Raw genomic sequence first — 16,643 nt, forward strand, 5'->3', positions numbered from 1 at the left:
TGGGACGACCCAACGCTGCGCTGCCGCGCCGGCCCGCCTGGTGGCGCTGTCACCCCCGGTTCCGGTTCCGGTGAAACATGGCGGCGGCGCTGGCGGCCCGAGGCCCGGGGACGGGTTAGTGACAATAGGTGCAGGAGGAGGCCATTCGGCCCTTCGAGCCTGTACGCACCGCCATTCAATGTGATCATGGCTGATCATTCTCAATCAGTACCCCGTTCCCGCCTTCTCCCCATACCCCCTGACTCCGCTATCCTTAAGAGCTCTATCCAGCTCTCTCTTGAATGCATTCAGAGAATTGCCTTCTGAGGCAGAGAATTCCACAGATTCACAACTCTCTGACTGAAAAAGCTTTTCCTCATTTCCGTTCTAAATTTCATGGCTATCTTAATTGGCAGACATTTAATTGGACTTTTAAAAATATGAAAATTCAAAGATTTAAGTTTAGTGTATATACTATACGTATATTAACCGTAACTAATAATTATTAATTTTAAAAAACATGTATATTTTTATTAATCACTAATAAGAAGTATAAGTAATATTTGATTTATGTAAACCTTACTTTGAATACTTAATTAATACACTTTAGATAGAAAAATCGATTTAATATAGACTAATTAGTTTCGGGCCTGCCCCGTTTATCTCTCTTTTTAAAAAACAAAAAACAAATAATAACTGTGTTAACAAACGGAGCTAGTATTAATTTTTTTTTTACATCTTACGGAAGTCCTTAGATTTTTTGCCACCTTAGGGTGGCTAACACTAACTGCACTAATTGTAGTTGTAGTTTTAGTTGTCTCTTCTTTTTTCCTGCACTCTTTTAACCTTTTAGATATTGATTTTTTTTTTAGATTTAACTTTTATTATCATGTCTTTTTTCAGAAATTATATACTTTTGGGAGATATTTCCGGGAGGCACTCTACGCTGTACAAAAAATCATCCACCCCTCATTCAAGAAAAATGTTGTAGTCCGGGTGCCAGACCATTTGCTTTATTATAGACCATTTATCGGTTAAGATGCAAGATTCCATTAGGAAAACAGGGGTTAAAGGTATTACATTTTGTAGTTGGAATGTCAAGGGTGTTAATGAACCAATTAAAAGAGGTAAAGTACTTTCACATTTAAAATCTATTGATGCAGACATAATGTTCCTTCAGGAAACTCATCTAAAAAATGTAGCACATAATAGACTGAAAGGCAAATGGATTGATAAAGTATTTCACTCATCGTTTCCCTTCAAATCAAGAGGTGTTGCTATTTTAATTCGTAAGGGTATACCATTTATAAATACTTCCTCTATAGTCGACACTGAAGGTAGATATGTTATATTAGTGGGAGAACTATATTCTACAAAATTGATATTGGTGAATGTCTACGCACCAAATTTTGATAATCCGTTATTTTTTTTAAAAATATTTAATACCATTCCAGAATTTGGACAATATAATTTGATAATTGGAGGAGATTTAAATTGTACATTAGATCCTTATTTGGATAGATCTTCAACTCAAAGGAAAACAAAATCCAAGTCGTGTGAATTATTAAACTCTTATATAAATAATGCAAATATAAAAGATGTTTGGAGGATTGATAATCCTTCAGGCCGAGAGTATTCATTTTATTCACCTGTGCATAAAACTTATTCAAGAATTGATTATTTCTTGGTGGACTCCAAACTTATTCCTTATACGTATAATTCAAAATATCATAATATTATTATATCCGATCATGCCCCTTTAACATTTAGGGTAAAACTCCAAGGAGCAATGGGGAAACAGACTAATTGGAGATTTAACCCGCAAATCTTAAATGAAAAAGCATGTTATGACTATCTTAAATCGCAATTTGAGATTTTTTTTAACGCAAATGACCTTCCTGAAACACCTGCGTCCCTGCTTTGGGAAACATTTAAAGCGTTTGTGAGAGGATGTATTATTGCTTTTCAAGCGTCTCAAAACAAGAAGAACCGAGCTGAACAGAATGACCTGGAAAGTCAGATAAGACAGTTAGACATAACAAATGCCATCGCTCCCTCTATTGAAATACATAATAAAATTGCAGTTCTCAAATATAAGTTAAATTATATCCTTTCAGCTCATATTTTAAGGCTTTTTCAATATACTAAACAAAAACATTTTGAATTTGGAGATAAACCACAGAAATTGCTAGCACGTCAACTCCGTAAATTAGAAGATGATTCTACAATTCATAAAATTAGATCAGAAAATGGAGATTTGCTTAAACTACCTAAGGATATTAATCAGAGATTTTTGCAATTTTATCAGTCATTATATTCATCAAAAATAACAGATACTTCTGCGCAGATGCAAAAGTTTCTGCAGGAATGTAACCTTCCTGGTTTGAATGTGAGTGATAGAAATTTACTGGGCGCAGAAATAACTATGAAAGACGTTGAAGAGACTATTAAATCCATGAAAAATGGGAAGACTCCTGGCCCTGATGGCTTAAATAATGAATTTTATAAAAAATTCAGTGGTTTGATCTCTCCACGTTTGCAAACTGTATATAGTCACGCTTTTAAACAACAGAGATTGCCACAAACTCTGACTGAATCAACAATAATCCTCATTCCTAAAAAAGATAAGGATTCTGAAGACCCTGGTTCGTATAGGGCGATAGCTCTTTTAAATACTGATCAGAAGATATTAGCGAAAATTTTAGCTCAGAGATTAAGTCTAGTTATAGACAATTTGATACACCCCGATCAATCAGGCTTTATAGCCAAACGATATTCATTTTTCAATTTGAGACGCTTGTTTAATATAATTTATTCAAATAGACTATTAAATGAAGATTTAGCAATCATCTCGCTAGATGCTGAAAAAGCATTTGATCAAGTAGAATGGCCCTATCTTTTCTCAGTGATGGAAAAATTTCAACTAGGTGAAAATTTTTGTGCATGGGTGAAACTTTTATATACATCCCCAACAGCTAGAATATTAACTAATCAAATGCTGTCATCTAAATTTCATTTAGCTAGGGGTTGTAGACAAGGATGTCCACTATCACCACTTTTATTTGCCCTAATTATAGAACCACTTGCTGAGAGTATTAGATCAAATTCACATATTTATGGCTACAACACTAAACATACAACCAATAAAATTTCTTTATATGCGGATGATGTATTAATATATATTACAAAGCCAGAAATTAGCATTCCGAATTTATTAAATCTCATAACTCAATTTGGTTCATTTTCAGGTTATAGAATTAACTGGTATAAAAGTGAAATTATGCCAATAATGGAGCATAATCCGGCCATACTTCAACAATTTCCTTTCAAAATTGCCTATGAAAAGTTTAAATATCTTGGAATTTACGTGACTAGGAAATATACTTCTTTATTTAAATCAAATTTTCCTCCTTTACTTGTTAAATTACACAGAAATATCCAATTTTGGAAAACACTTCCTATATCATTAGTTGGTCGTAGTAATGCTATAAAGATGATCTTTCTGCCACAGCTACTATACTTATTTCAAGCAATTCCGATCTACCTTCCAAAAAAGTTTTTTTTTTAAATTGATTCAATTGTTACTAATTTTATTTGGGACTACAAGACTCATAGAATAAATAAAAGACACTTATGTAAGTCTAAAATTAATGGAGGAATTGCTTTACCTAACTTTTTATTTTATTATTGGGCGGTTAATATTAAAAATATAACCTGCTGGTTGGATGATTCTGATCAACAACCGGATTGGTTAAAGATGGAGAAAGAGGATTGTTTACCATTCGATATTGGTGCGATCCTCTTAGCTCCAATAAATTTAAATAAAAAAACATATGGAGGTAATTCCATTATACATAGTGTTATCCGTACCTGGAAACAATTAAAGCTTACGTTAAAATTGAGTAAATTATCTGTTTTCCTTCCTATTGCGAATAATCCTTCTTTTAAACCGTCTGTCTTAGATAGAGGCTTTGCTCAATGGAAAAGTTATGGAATCAAAAGGGTGGGAGATCTTTATCATAAGGGAACTTTTCTTTCGTTTCAGGAGTTACAGCAGAAGTACGGATTACATGTTAATAATTATTTTAGATATTTACAACTTAGAGATTATGTAAAATCACACATGCAAGAATATAAGTTTAGAGGTCCAGAAATACTTGATGTATGCCTGAATCGACATTATAACTCAAATAAATTAATATCTTTTATTTACAATATTCTCCTTGACATTGACATTCCGTCATCAGAATCTTATAGACGAGCATGGGAGGACGAATTGAATCAAGTTATAATGCAAGATATATGGGATGAAAGTTTACAACATATACATCAATGTTCATTGAATACTAGACATTCCCTAATACAATTTAAAATAATACATAGATTACATTATTCGAAGACGAAATTAAATAGGATTTTTCCTAGTATCTCTCCTATGTGTGATAAATGTCAATTTCAAGAAGCTAATTTAACTCATATTTTCGTAACTTGTATAAAAATGCAAAACTTCTGGTTGGAGATTTTTAAAATAGTTTCTAAAGTTATTAATAAAAAATTAGATATGGACCCAAAATTAATTATATTAGGATTATCAGAACATACTACAAATTTTACAGTAAGTCAGGTACATTTTCTTGATTACAGTCTAATAACTGCGAAAAAACTAATACTTAAATTTTGGAAAAAACCAATAACCCCCACAATTAAAATGTGGACTATGGAAATGACAGAGACCCTGCATTTGGAAAAAATAAGGTTTGCCTTAATCGACAAACCTGAGTTATTTTTAAAAATATGGTCTCCATTTATTGAATTTTTAGAAAAGTAAATGGGCTTGGCACAGGACTAAAATAAAAAAAAAATTTAAATAAAAAGTTGAAACTTGAGTTGGGGGTTGGATGTACAGCTGTGGTTTTTGTCTCCCGGATCTACTCCCGTTAATTTTTATTGTTAGATCCTTTTTTCTTTTTTTTTAACCCTCTTACTCTCTCTCTCCCCAAGTTTATAGTTTTATATTTTTATTTTTACTTTCTCTCTTCAAAAATTTAAAAATTGAAGCTATGTAAGAACTTTGTAACAAATGTGTTTTTTCTTATTTCGATTTGTACATATGCTTTTCAAAAAAAAAAAAAAAAAAATTTAAAAAAAATAAAAATAAAAATAAATGGCCTACCCCTTATTCTTAAACTGTGGCGCCTGTCACCCCCCCTCACACTCACCCCGTACCCCCACACCTCCCCACCCCTCGCCCACACACCCCCCTCATCGCCCTCACCCTCCTCCCGAACCCCCCTTCACTCTCACCCCCTCACACTCACTCCCACCACACTCACCCCCCCTCACACTCACCCCCCTCACACTCACTGCCACACTCACCCGCACACTCCCCCCCTCACCCCCATACCCACCCCGTACCCCCACACCCCCTTGTCATGCCCACACCTATCCCGTACCAGCACACCCATCCCTCGACCAGCATCCATCCCCACGACCAGCACCCATCCCCTCGACCAGTATCCATCCTCTCAACCAGCACCCATCCCCTCGACCAGCACCCATCCCCTCGACCAGCACCCATCCCTGGCAACAGCACCCAACCCCTCGACCAGCACCCATCCCTGGAGACAGCACCCATCCCCTTAACCAGGACCCATCCCTGGTGACACCACCCATCCCCTCGACCAGCACCCATCCCCTCGACCAGCACCCATCCCTTGACCAGCACCCATCCTTGGCGACAGCACCCATCCCCAGTGACAACCATCCCCTGGATGAGTGCCCTAAGAGCAGTGTCCAGTGCAGAACCTATCCTGGGGCTAGTGCCTCAAGCAGCACCATCACTGCTGCCACGGCAGTGCTGTTACCCTGGCCAGCACCACTGCAGCCTGCATCACTGCTAATTTCCAATGCCCATCGCATGTCATTACAGCATTAAACTAAACACAAAGTGCTGGAGGATTGCAGCATCTCAGGCAGCATCTGTGGAGGAACAGACAACGTTTTGGGCCTGGACCCAGCTTCACACTGCCTGGAGTAGAGAGAAAGCTGGAGACCACCGCCCTCTAACCCCCTCTACTTCCCCTGCCCCTCCATCCTGGTGTACGCACACATCTTCCACCACGCTGGTTACCCATTCTGCGCACGCTCAACTGGGTCAAAGAGAATACAAGTCAATGAATATATGGGGAGATCCAACATGTCTTGCAGCTTGATTGACAATCACTGTAGTAAGTGGAGGATCATCTGATCTATTCACTGACTTGCGTTCTCTTTGCTCTCCAATTTTATTTGTGGAAATTGATTACATTTGGATTTAGTATTCCACAAAACTGCCAACTTTTGTATTTGTTGTTGTTGTTCATCCTTCGGGTTCGAAGATGATCATGACTTCACTTTCAATTGGAGGATTGGTGACTGTGGGTCCAGAAGTGATTGGTGAGGCCAATCCGGGCCCGGAAGGCACGCCCACATGTAGGACACAAGTGGATGGGTGCTGCAGTGGAAGTGGAGGTAGCCTGGGCCTTGCGCGTGGTGCGTTTCCTCTGGGCCTTTGCAGTGCGTCTGTTCTCTGCTGCACGGGCTCCTGTGGTGAGCTTGCTACGCCAGGTTGGACGGTCCATATAGACTAGGCCATTTAATGTACAGCAGAGTGGCTACAACCATTTAAAGAAGGTGCACGGTGCAATAGCCTTTCAAGTGGGCTCCTGGGTCCCAAGATGGCGCCCAACCCAGGCAACTATTTGCGTGCTGGTCACGGAAGCAGATCTACAAACACGCATTACAATCCCTCCACACTTTGAAATCTCTATTCCCACAGCAACATTTCTTACACTGTAAATGGCTCGATTATAATCATGTACTGTCTTTCTACTGACTGGTTAGCACGCCACAAAAGCTTTTCGCTGTAACCTCGGTACACGTGACAATAAACTGAACTGAACTGACTGACTGGACGTTCAGGGAATGGAGGCATATGGTTCGGCACAATGTTGATCAAAACAGAATGCTGGAGGAACTCAGCGGGTCAGGCAGGATCTGTGGAGGGAATGGACAGGAGACGTTTTGGTTTGGGACCCTTCTTCAGGCTTTCAGTGGAAGAGATACCGATGGGTTAGATGTCCATTCAATACTATAATTGTTTTTTTGTGTTTTAGGACGTACTTCATTTTATGGCATTACAAAATTACTATATAAGCACGGAAGGATTTTGTGTCAGTTACCATGCAAGTCATCAAGCCAGAGGAGGTCGTTCACAAATAAGAATATGACTGTGGAACTGGACAACAACACAGGTAATTTAAGAACAATCTTTCTCTGTAATCTTTTGCAGATGAAGCGAGGGCCAATGTGGGTACTTTGGGGACAGAGACAGAAGAATTTATAAATGGAAAGTAAAAAATGGTGCAGGAATTAAACAATTACTTTGTGTCTGATTCATAGAAGAAGACATTGAAAAATTGCTGAATAAAATGGAGAACCTAGGGTCAAACGAGAATTGAAATTAACTTTAGAGACAGTGGATCCTCAGGGAGACATCTTTCAAGAGCTTATAAATTCTAGAATTGTCACTGTGCCAGGAAGGTAGCAAATGTGACCCAAAGTTTAGAAAGGAAAAAGCGTGCAAACAGAACTACTAATCTGTTAATCGAACTTCTGGGTTAGTTTAATTTTTGTTGGAATTGAATGACCAGGTTTGGACTGAGACAGACTCAGTTATTTGATGTCATTCTCTGCCTCAGAAGGCAGTGGAGGCCAATTCTCTGAATGCATTCAAGAGAGAGCTAGATAGAGCTCTTAAGAATAGCGTAGTCAGGGGGTATGGGGAGAAGGCAGGAACGGGGTACTGATTGAGAATGATCAGCCATGATCACATTGAATGGTGGTGCTGGCTCGAAGGGCCGAATGGCCTCCTCCTGCACCTATTGTCTATTGTCTACAGAAAGTGCTGTTCACAACCATGCCTTGCACTGTCCGAGAATGGTAAGTATCAGTGGACTGAGCAATAATCTGTTTCAAAAGAACAACAAAAACACTTTGTAGAAATAAAGGACTGCTGATGCAAGTTAATAGACAAAAAGACACAAAGTGCTGGAGTAATTCATCAGGTCAGGCAGCATCTCTGGAGAACATGGACAGGTGGCGTTCTGAAGAAGGGTCTCCACCCGAAAATTCACCTATCCATGTTCACCAGGGAAGCTACTTGATCTGTTGAGTTACTCCAGCACTTTGTGTCCTTTTGTAAAAATTAGTTTAACGGTTATAGCTTTTTTTTCCAGGAGTGGCTGTGATTAAAATGCAGAAGCTTCCTGTTAACAGTCTCAGCCTGGAATTTCTCACGGAGTTTGCAATTAGCATGGAAAAGCTGGAGATGGATCGAGAATGTCGTGGTGTGATTCTCACTTCTGTACGTATGATCAATAACTCTGCTTTACTGAATCATGGAATGATACACCATGATGACTATGCAGACTCATTAGTAGCTACCAAATTAATCAGACTCATGTGCACTTTTCTCCTACATCTATTCATCTAGGAAACATCTAATTCCCATTTAATTGGTATGATTGAACCTACCTTTTGCATAATTTTGTTTTGTGCATTTCACATCACGCCAACACGTGTAAAGCAGATGTAGAAACATGGAACTGCACATGCAGGTTTATAAAAAAGGACACTAAGTGCTGGAGTAACTCTGCAGGTCAGGCAGCACCTCTAGAGAACATGGATAGGTACAAAGTGCTAGAGTAACTCAGTGGGTCATGGAGCATCTCTGTGGAACACGTATAGGTGTTGTTTCGGTTCGAAATGGATGTCCTCTGGGAAAGAAGAGTAGGAGAATTAAGAACCAGATGATGTTGGTTTAAGGTGAGAGGAGAAAGATTTAATAGGAACTGGAGGGGCAACTTTTTTCACACAGAGGGTATGTGGAATGAGCTGCCAGAGGTGGTTGAGGCAGGTTACTATAACAACATTTAAAATACATTTAGACAGGCGCATGGATAGGAAAGGGATATGGGCCAAACGCGGGCAGGTGGGACTAGCATAGGTAGAGTTGTAGAGTCATACAGTATGGAACGGGCCCTTCGGCCCAACTTGCCGATGCTGCCAAGATGCCCCGTCTACACTAATCTCACCTTCCCATGATGCATCTTGCTCGACGTGGACAAGTTTGGTCGAAAGGCCTGTTTCCGTGCTGTTTGTCTCCATAATTCTGATAGGCACATATCCACATGGTAATGAGATTACTGCTATTTTGAATTAACGATGTGGCACTAATGTGTAAAATGAGGAATTGAATCTTCAAGTGAAATCACACAAGTTGATCCAAATAAACTTCCCATGTGCTTGAACTGTTCCATATTTTGGAAAGCTGAAATGTAATTGTGCTTTAATTGTAGTCTATTCCCAACATCTTTTCTGCTGGTTTGGATATCACCGAGATGTATGGGAAGTCCCTAGAGCATACGGGGGAGTTCTGGCGCGCAGTGCAGGAGATGTGGTTGAAGCTGTACGGATCCAGCCTGGTGACCATCGCTGCCATCAATGTAAGTGGCACAGCCGTCTTTCCATTGAATTGAATTGAATACATTTTATTAGCCAAGAATGTATATATACAAGGAATTTGCCTTGGTGCTTTGCTCGCAAGGATAATAACGCGATATACAGTAGACAATTAAAAATAAAACATAATTTAAACATGTGAAGACTGAAATAAAATACCAGAGCAAAAGGAGGCTACAGACTTTTGGCTGTTGAGTAGAGCTACTGCTCGTGGGAAAAAAACTGTTTTTATGTCTGGCTGTGGCTGCTTTGACAGTCCGGAGTCGCCTTGCAGAGGGAAGTGCTTCAAAGAGTTTGTGGCCTGGGTGAGAGGGGTCAGAGATGATCTTGCCCGCTCGCTTCCTGGCCCTTGCAGTGTACTGTTCGTCAATGGGGCGAAGGTTGCAGCCAACAACCTTCTCGGCTGATCGAACGATGCGCTGCAGCCTCCAGATGTCGTGCTTGGTGGCTGAGCCAAACCAGACCATGATGGAGAAGGTGAGGACAGACTCTATGATGGCAGTGTAAAACTGGACCATCATTGCCTGTGGCAGATTTAGGGACAATGAAACTGAAACATGAAGCTTGACAGATGCACATTCATTTAGGCACCTCACTTTCATCATTTATTTGCAAAGTCAAACAGATTTTGGACCTTATTTGAATGGATTAGCGCCCAGTGTCTACATTACAGATACTTGGAAGGGACTAAAAAGTGCAGAGATATAACAAAAACAGAAAATGCTGGACACAGTCAGCAGGTCAGGCTGCATCTGTGGAGAGAGAGAAGCAGAGCCAACATTTCAGATGGGACACCCACTGTAAGAACTGAAAAGATGACAAAAGAAAGTCGCAAAACTGTAGAGAGGGGAATGATAAGGTGAAACTGGGGTGACCACTGATGCTGCCTGACCCATTCAGTTTCTCCAGCATCTTGTTCTTTAAACCTAGATTTTGTACTTATGGTTCTGATTGGAACGTGAGTACACCTTGAGTCAAAACCAACAGTGCTATCAGCAGAGGCACGGCATTCTGTCGCTCTCTGTCTCTCTGTTCATAACTGCCTTGTATGACAGACTTTTATTCTTAAAAGCAACGAATGTAATTAAAAAGTAACATTTGTTTGGCTGTGCTGCTGTTGCAGTTGATGCAGTGGGTGATAGTGATCACAGTGAATGGCAGTGCTGGTGCAATGGGCTGAATGGCCTACTCTTCCACCTATTGTCTAGTGTAAGGTGTGATGCTGCCGTGTCTGTTGTGAATTGCAGGGAGCCAGCCCAGCTGGGGGATGTCTCATGGCCATGTCATGCGACTACCGAATCATGGCAGATCACCCAAAGTATCAAATCGGCTTGAACGAGACAAAGCTGGGGATTGTTGCACCATTCTGGTATGTTGTCACGCAGTCCTCCGCTGAACTTTACACACCTGTCTCTACCCTGCAGCCACCGCCTCCCATCTTCCTGCATGGCTCCATCTGCCCACCACGTTCTCCCTCACCTAGTTCCATGTGATGCCAGCCAGCTCCTGCCTCCCCCCCTTGCCCTCACCTCTTCACGCTCTCTCCCTTCCTTGTTCTCAGTCCTTGGCCCGAAATGTCGAGTTCCTTTGCCTCCACAGATGTAGCCAAACCCTCTGTCTGCCTCATCAGTTTATTTATGTGCCATTTATTAAATAGCGTATGGATTTTGGTTAATGTGGCTCTTTCTCCATGTCATTGCCAAAGGCTCAAGGACACCATGACAAACACCATAGGGAAGCGGGCAACCGAGCATTCCCTGCAAGTTGGCCTCTTGTACCCTGCCCCAGAGGCTTTGAAAATCGGACTTGTCGACCACCTCGCACCACAGGATAAAGTTATGCCAACTGCTTTAAGCACCATGTCAGAATGGTTGACTATTCCAGGTAAAACTAGTTTGACTTTATAAATCATAAAATAGTTCTGATGATTTTTGTTTTTCAGGAAGATCTTATTTTATTCCTGCACAAAATTAAAGAACAATGTGTGCACAAGAAAGTGTGCTGAAAATGTGATCGGTGTCGTTAGAAATGATAACGTAACTGTCTAAATTGGAAAAACAAACAATTTGTTATTTTGGCTGTGCATTTTGTGATCTTTTCACATTGAGGAAGCCTTTAAAATGTCCGTGGTGCCATTATAATTCAGCCTCTATGTTCTTTATGTGCAGAACACATTTTGCTTGCCAAAATTAACAACTGCACTTGGCTGCAATAACATGTGCCCAGAATGCCATGTGCTACACCAGTTAGGGGCAATATAATTAGCTGCCATACTTGAGACAGCGCCTCCTGTAGATCCCTTCGATAGTACCGAGGTCTGTACCCGTGATGGACCGGGCAGGATTAGGTGAATTTAGTGAATTACACATAGCTTGACTGGCAAGTCTTAATGTAAGACATTATTAGCTTGAATGTGCTTTTTACTCCTGTGTCCCAATGTTATTTAAATTAACAGATTATTTGGAGTCAGGTTTTGGCCTTCCGTTCCTTCACAGATCAGTTACCTTTTCAAATCGTTTACCTTGCAGATCACGCTCGGCAGATCACTAAGGCCATGATGCGGAAGCCAACACTCGATCGGCTTTTGACTCAACGGGAATCAGATATACAAAATTTTGTCAATTTTATCAGCAAAGATTCTATTCAGAAATCGCTTGAGATGTACATGGGGATGCTGAGACAAAGAAAAGGTTAAGTTACCATGTCCTCATGCAGGGTAGCTCAACTTACTGGACAATAACTCCTAGGACTCTCTTAATATCTAATAGCACTTCTTTACTTTAATTATTCCAAAAGATTTGGGAATGTTTCTGTTATGCTATCAATGACATTTTTAAGCCTTTTCAAAATGACTACAAGACAGACCGGATTTATATCCAGACCTTTGCAATATAAAATATGTAAGTGCCTAAATCTGTGCCAGTCTCTTGATTGTGCAGTTTAATCAAGGATAATACATTTTTTGTTGGATGCCTCAGCACTTTAATAATAATTAAAATAATATTTTCATGTTGTATCTACTAATTTTACTTATTTGGTTGAATCTTTCGAAAGCAAGTCCGGGCAATAATTTGTGTATTTAGCATTTAAACTTTGTTGGGAAGCTAAACTTGTTATTCGTTTTCCAGAGAACTTTTTCAAAGAGTGTCTCTTTCAAATGAGTAAGTGATTTGCAGTAATCTATCCTATGTATGGAAACAAATCCGCAGAGTGGCTTACAATAGGGGACAGAATTAACTTTTACACAAACTGTCTTTCTCAATGACCTTAACATAGTTGTAGATGAGTGAAAGACAACTGACAATCAGGTGATTGAGATAAAGTATGGTTTACTTGTCACATGTACTGAGGTACAGTGAAATTCATTTTTATGTACAGTTCAGAACAAGTATCACTACACATAAGCGCTTAGATACATATTAGATAAGCATCTCAGATACAGCACAAGTGTATAGTAGAAGTACACTGAGACAGTGTGCAGAGTCGCCAGCTCGGCATCATTTTCAAGCCCTCACTGCGATGCACTAGGTGTTAGAAACACAGGTAAATTGGTGCAGGAGTAGGCCATTCAGCCCTTCAAGCCAGCGCCGCCATTCAATATGATCATGGCTGATCCTTCTAAAATCATACCCTGTTCCTGCTTTTCCCCCATATCCCTTGATTCCTTTAGCCCTAAGAGCCAAATCTCACTTTTTCTTGAAAACATCCAGTGAATCAGCCTCCACTGCCTTCTGTGGCAGAGAATTCCACAGATTCACAACTCTCTGGGTGAAGAAGTTTTTCCTCATCTCAGTCCTAAATCCTTATTCTTTAAACTGTGACCCCTGGTTCTGGACTCCCCCAACATGGGGAACATTTTTCCTGCATCTAGCCTGTCCAATCCTTTAAGAATTTTATATGTTTCTATAAGATCCCCTCTCATCCTTCTAAATTCCTGTGAATACAAACCCCGTCGACCTATTCTAGACCCATTCAAAAAACGAATCTCACTGAACCTCAGTACATGTGACAATGGGTCACTCTTGGTGCTACTCTTGTTACAATAGTGTTTGTGTAGCTGCTACAGTCAGAACATAGAACAGGATGGCACAGAAACAGGCCCTTTGGCCCAGGATGGCCATGCATCATGCCAATTTAAACTAGAAGCAGATGTTTGGTCGATGGTGAACTCTGGGATGATGTAAGAGGGTTATTTGCTGATGAGAATGTTGTTGATGTGATTACGCATTCCTGGCACTTTCATGATGTGTATGACGGTTGTCACATTTCAGTTACACCAGTGATGCTTGTCATGTCTTGCTTCATTATCTGAAAATCTGCTATTGGAATCGACCATTATTGTGTTTATTCAATACAAATTTTGAAAACTTGTTTGGTTGCATTTTTTAATTGCAAATTACTTCTGCACAGTTTAGTCTATGGTTAAAGTCTTCTTCCAGTCATATATGTAACCAGTGCTTTTTTGTAGACAAAAATGTACTTGTACATATATCAGCTAAGCCACATTTATCAACAATTTTTTTTCTAGGAATATACTCTCTTCTGTGATTTGATTTTGTGATCAATCAACTTCAAACTAAATAAACACATTACTAAAAATTATAAATTTGACACAGGTTAAAAATTATACATTATTAAAATGATCATTTTTAGAGGTGATGGTGTGCCGTACCATCACAAAAAAAGCACTGCCTGTAACCCAATAATTTTCATATCTTTTAATAAACTGCACGGATTTAATTTGTTTAAAAACAGATGATAGACGGATTTTTTATAGATATAAACTTTTATGTTAACTTTGTTTTAAGTTTTCAGTCTGTCCCACAAACGTACTGGTAAAATCTTTTCCTTTTACATACATTCGTGGAAATAACAAGTGATTCTTATAAGTGATTTTTAATTTCTGAGAAACAAAATGATTCCACTTTTCATCTTATGAATTGAGGATGTTACAGGGAAATGGAAATTAACCGCGCCCGCACACAGTGAAATTTGAGTTGCCACTTAAAAACTTTGTTTTGCTGAGAAATAAAAGTTGAGCAAATTTGTCAAACATACTTTACCTTTCATAAAACCATGTTTGTCCAGAGTTTATTATATTCATCTTTCCAAAATGATTAACAATTTCCTCTGATTATTCACTGTAGCATCTTGCCAATAATAGCTCATAGTTGAGCTAGTTGTATTAATTGGATAACTGGCTTGCAGGTCTCTACCTTCTGTCTTATTTTGGATAAGGGAATTATGTTGGCTCTTCTCCATTCTTCTGGTATTCTCTTTTAAATCCCCACCTTCTTTCCCCTTTGGCCTGTTCTTTAGGAAAAGTGTGCAATCTGGACTATTGATCACCCGGTCATAGTCACTCTGCAACCATGTTTCGGTAATAGCGATTACATCAGACACTTTAAAGTAGTTCTTTATTGCACCTCGTGAAACACGAGGCATTGGAAATTATTTCTGTCTGTTTATTTTATTAACTAAATATCAAAGTGAATCTGAAAAGAAACCACAGCAATTTGAACTTTGTCAAAATATTAAATTAGTTTTGACTGCTGCCTTAATGAAACTTTAAATGTGGATTGAGGTAGGAACAGCTACAACATTTAAAAGACATATGGTTTTGTCTTTAAATAAGGCAAAATTCAGCCCGTAAAAGCTGTATGGCACAATAACCTCCAAACCCAGAGTGAAAAGGCAGAGTTCTTTAGCATTACCGTTACTCGTGCGAGAGAGAAATGTACAGTATTATCTAGATCTGCTGTGTCACCTATGTAGAGGGAGGTGGGCAAATCAGAAAAGCTTAAATGGGGCATCTTGGTTGGCATGGTGTAGGGGTCTCTTGGATTGCATGGAATAGATGGGGCATTTTGGTCGGCATGGACCAGATGAGACATCTTGGTTGGCATGGTCCAGATGAGACATCTTGGTTGGCATGGAGTAGGTAAGGCATGTTATCTATTCAGCATGGATTAGATTTGGACATTGCCGAACCATCTGTCGTTTGTGGACAGGTTCTTCCGGACCAACACCTTTGACCACAAGTCCATCGGGCAGTGGTCAGCACGGAACGTCCTGCAGGCACTGCAGGGGAATGACTCCATGGATCCTGTGGCGTGGTTCCCAGAACAGACAGCCCAGCTTGTCTGGCAAAATGCCTCATCGCCAGAACTCACCAACAAGCACCAAGACCTGGCTTGGCTGGCGGTGAGGGGAGCCCTCCCAGTCAGATCCTTCCTGCACCGCCGGAACCTCACTACCAGCGCACGCTGCCCTCGGGACGGCTGCTACGGAGAGGAAACGGTGGCCCACCTCTTCAAAGAGTGTGGATTTGCCAGGAGAGTCTGGAGAGGTCTGCAGGGGTCCCTGTCACGATTCATTCCGAGCAGCTCCGTCACAGAGGACTCTGTGCTCTACGGACTGTTCCCAGGGACGCATTCCGAGACTGACATCGAGTGCTGCTGGAAGGTCATCAACTCGGTGAAAGACGCTCTTTGGTCTGCCCGATCCTTGTTGACCTCCCAGCGGAGCGAGCTGTCCGTCAAGGAATGTTGCCGACTGGCCCACTGCAGACTGCAGGAGTACGTGCTGAGGGACGCTCTGAAGCTCGGTGCAGCCAACGCCAAGGCCCTGTGGGGGAGGACCACAGTCTAGGGCCCTTCCGCTGCTGGACATGGGGGGCAGGGTGTGGTGGAGAGAGACGCCCCTCCAAATAAGGGATATGTATGTAAATGTATGTAAAGGTCTAAGTAAATGCCTGTATTGAATATGTAACCTCCGGGAATGTCGGATGGGTTTGTTTTAAAAATGATGTTTTGTAAATGATATTTATAACTTGAATAAAGTATTTTTTGATAAAAAAAATAAAAAAATTAGATGAAGGATTTTGGTCAGCATGGACTAAATGGAGTGTCTTGGCCAGCATCGTTAGATGGGCCAAATAGCCTATGCCGTGCTTTTTGAGCCTGTGTAGATGATATGAAGACAAGATATAAACACAATGCTGGGGTAACTCAGCGGATCAGGCAGCATCTTTGGAGATAAGGAATGGGTGATGTTTCGGGTCAAAACCCTTCGTCAGATCCTCTTCATTTTAAACCAGCACC

The 16,643-nt window shown here is 40.4% G+C and overlaps 1 protein-coding gene across 2 annotated transcripts; it reads left to right on the top strand.

The window, feature by feature from the left end:
* LOC144603839 (enoyl-CoA delta isomerase 1, mitochondrial-like) lies at positions 1-13,910 on the top strand. 2 transcript variants are annotated; one of them, XM_078417574.1, is made up of 7 exons: positions 1-114; positions 7,134-7,271; positions 8,256-8,383; positions 9,378-9,524; positions 10,788-10,909; positions 11,246-11,424; positions 12,069-13,910. In XM_078417574.1, the coding sequence occupies exons 1-7, from the start codon at positions 78-80 to the stop codon at positions 12,233-12,235; spliced, it is 918 nt and encodes a 305-aa protein (XP_078273700.1). In that variant the 5' UTR covers positions 1-77; the 3' UTR covers positions 12,236-13,910. The 2 variants fall into 2 exon arrangements, with proteins under 2 accessions (XP_078273700.1, XP_078273701.1); XM_078417575.1 differs by having other exon boundaries at positions 72-128.
* The last annotated feature ends 2,733 nt before the right edge of the window (positions 13,911-16,643 follow it).

The sequence above is a fragment of the Rhinoraja longicauda genome, chromosome 21, assembly GCF_053455715.1.
Source record: "Rhinoraja longicauda isolate Sanriku21f chromosome 21, sRhiLon1.1, whole genome shotgun sequence".
NCBI classification, from domain to species: Eukaryota; Metazoa; Chordata; class Chondrichthyes; order Rajiformes; family Arhynchobatidae; genus Rhinoraja; species Rhinoraja longicauda.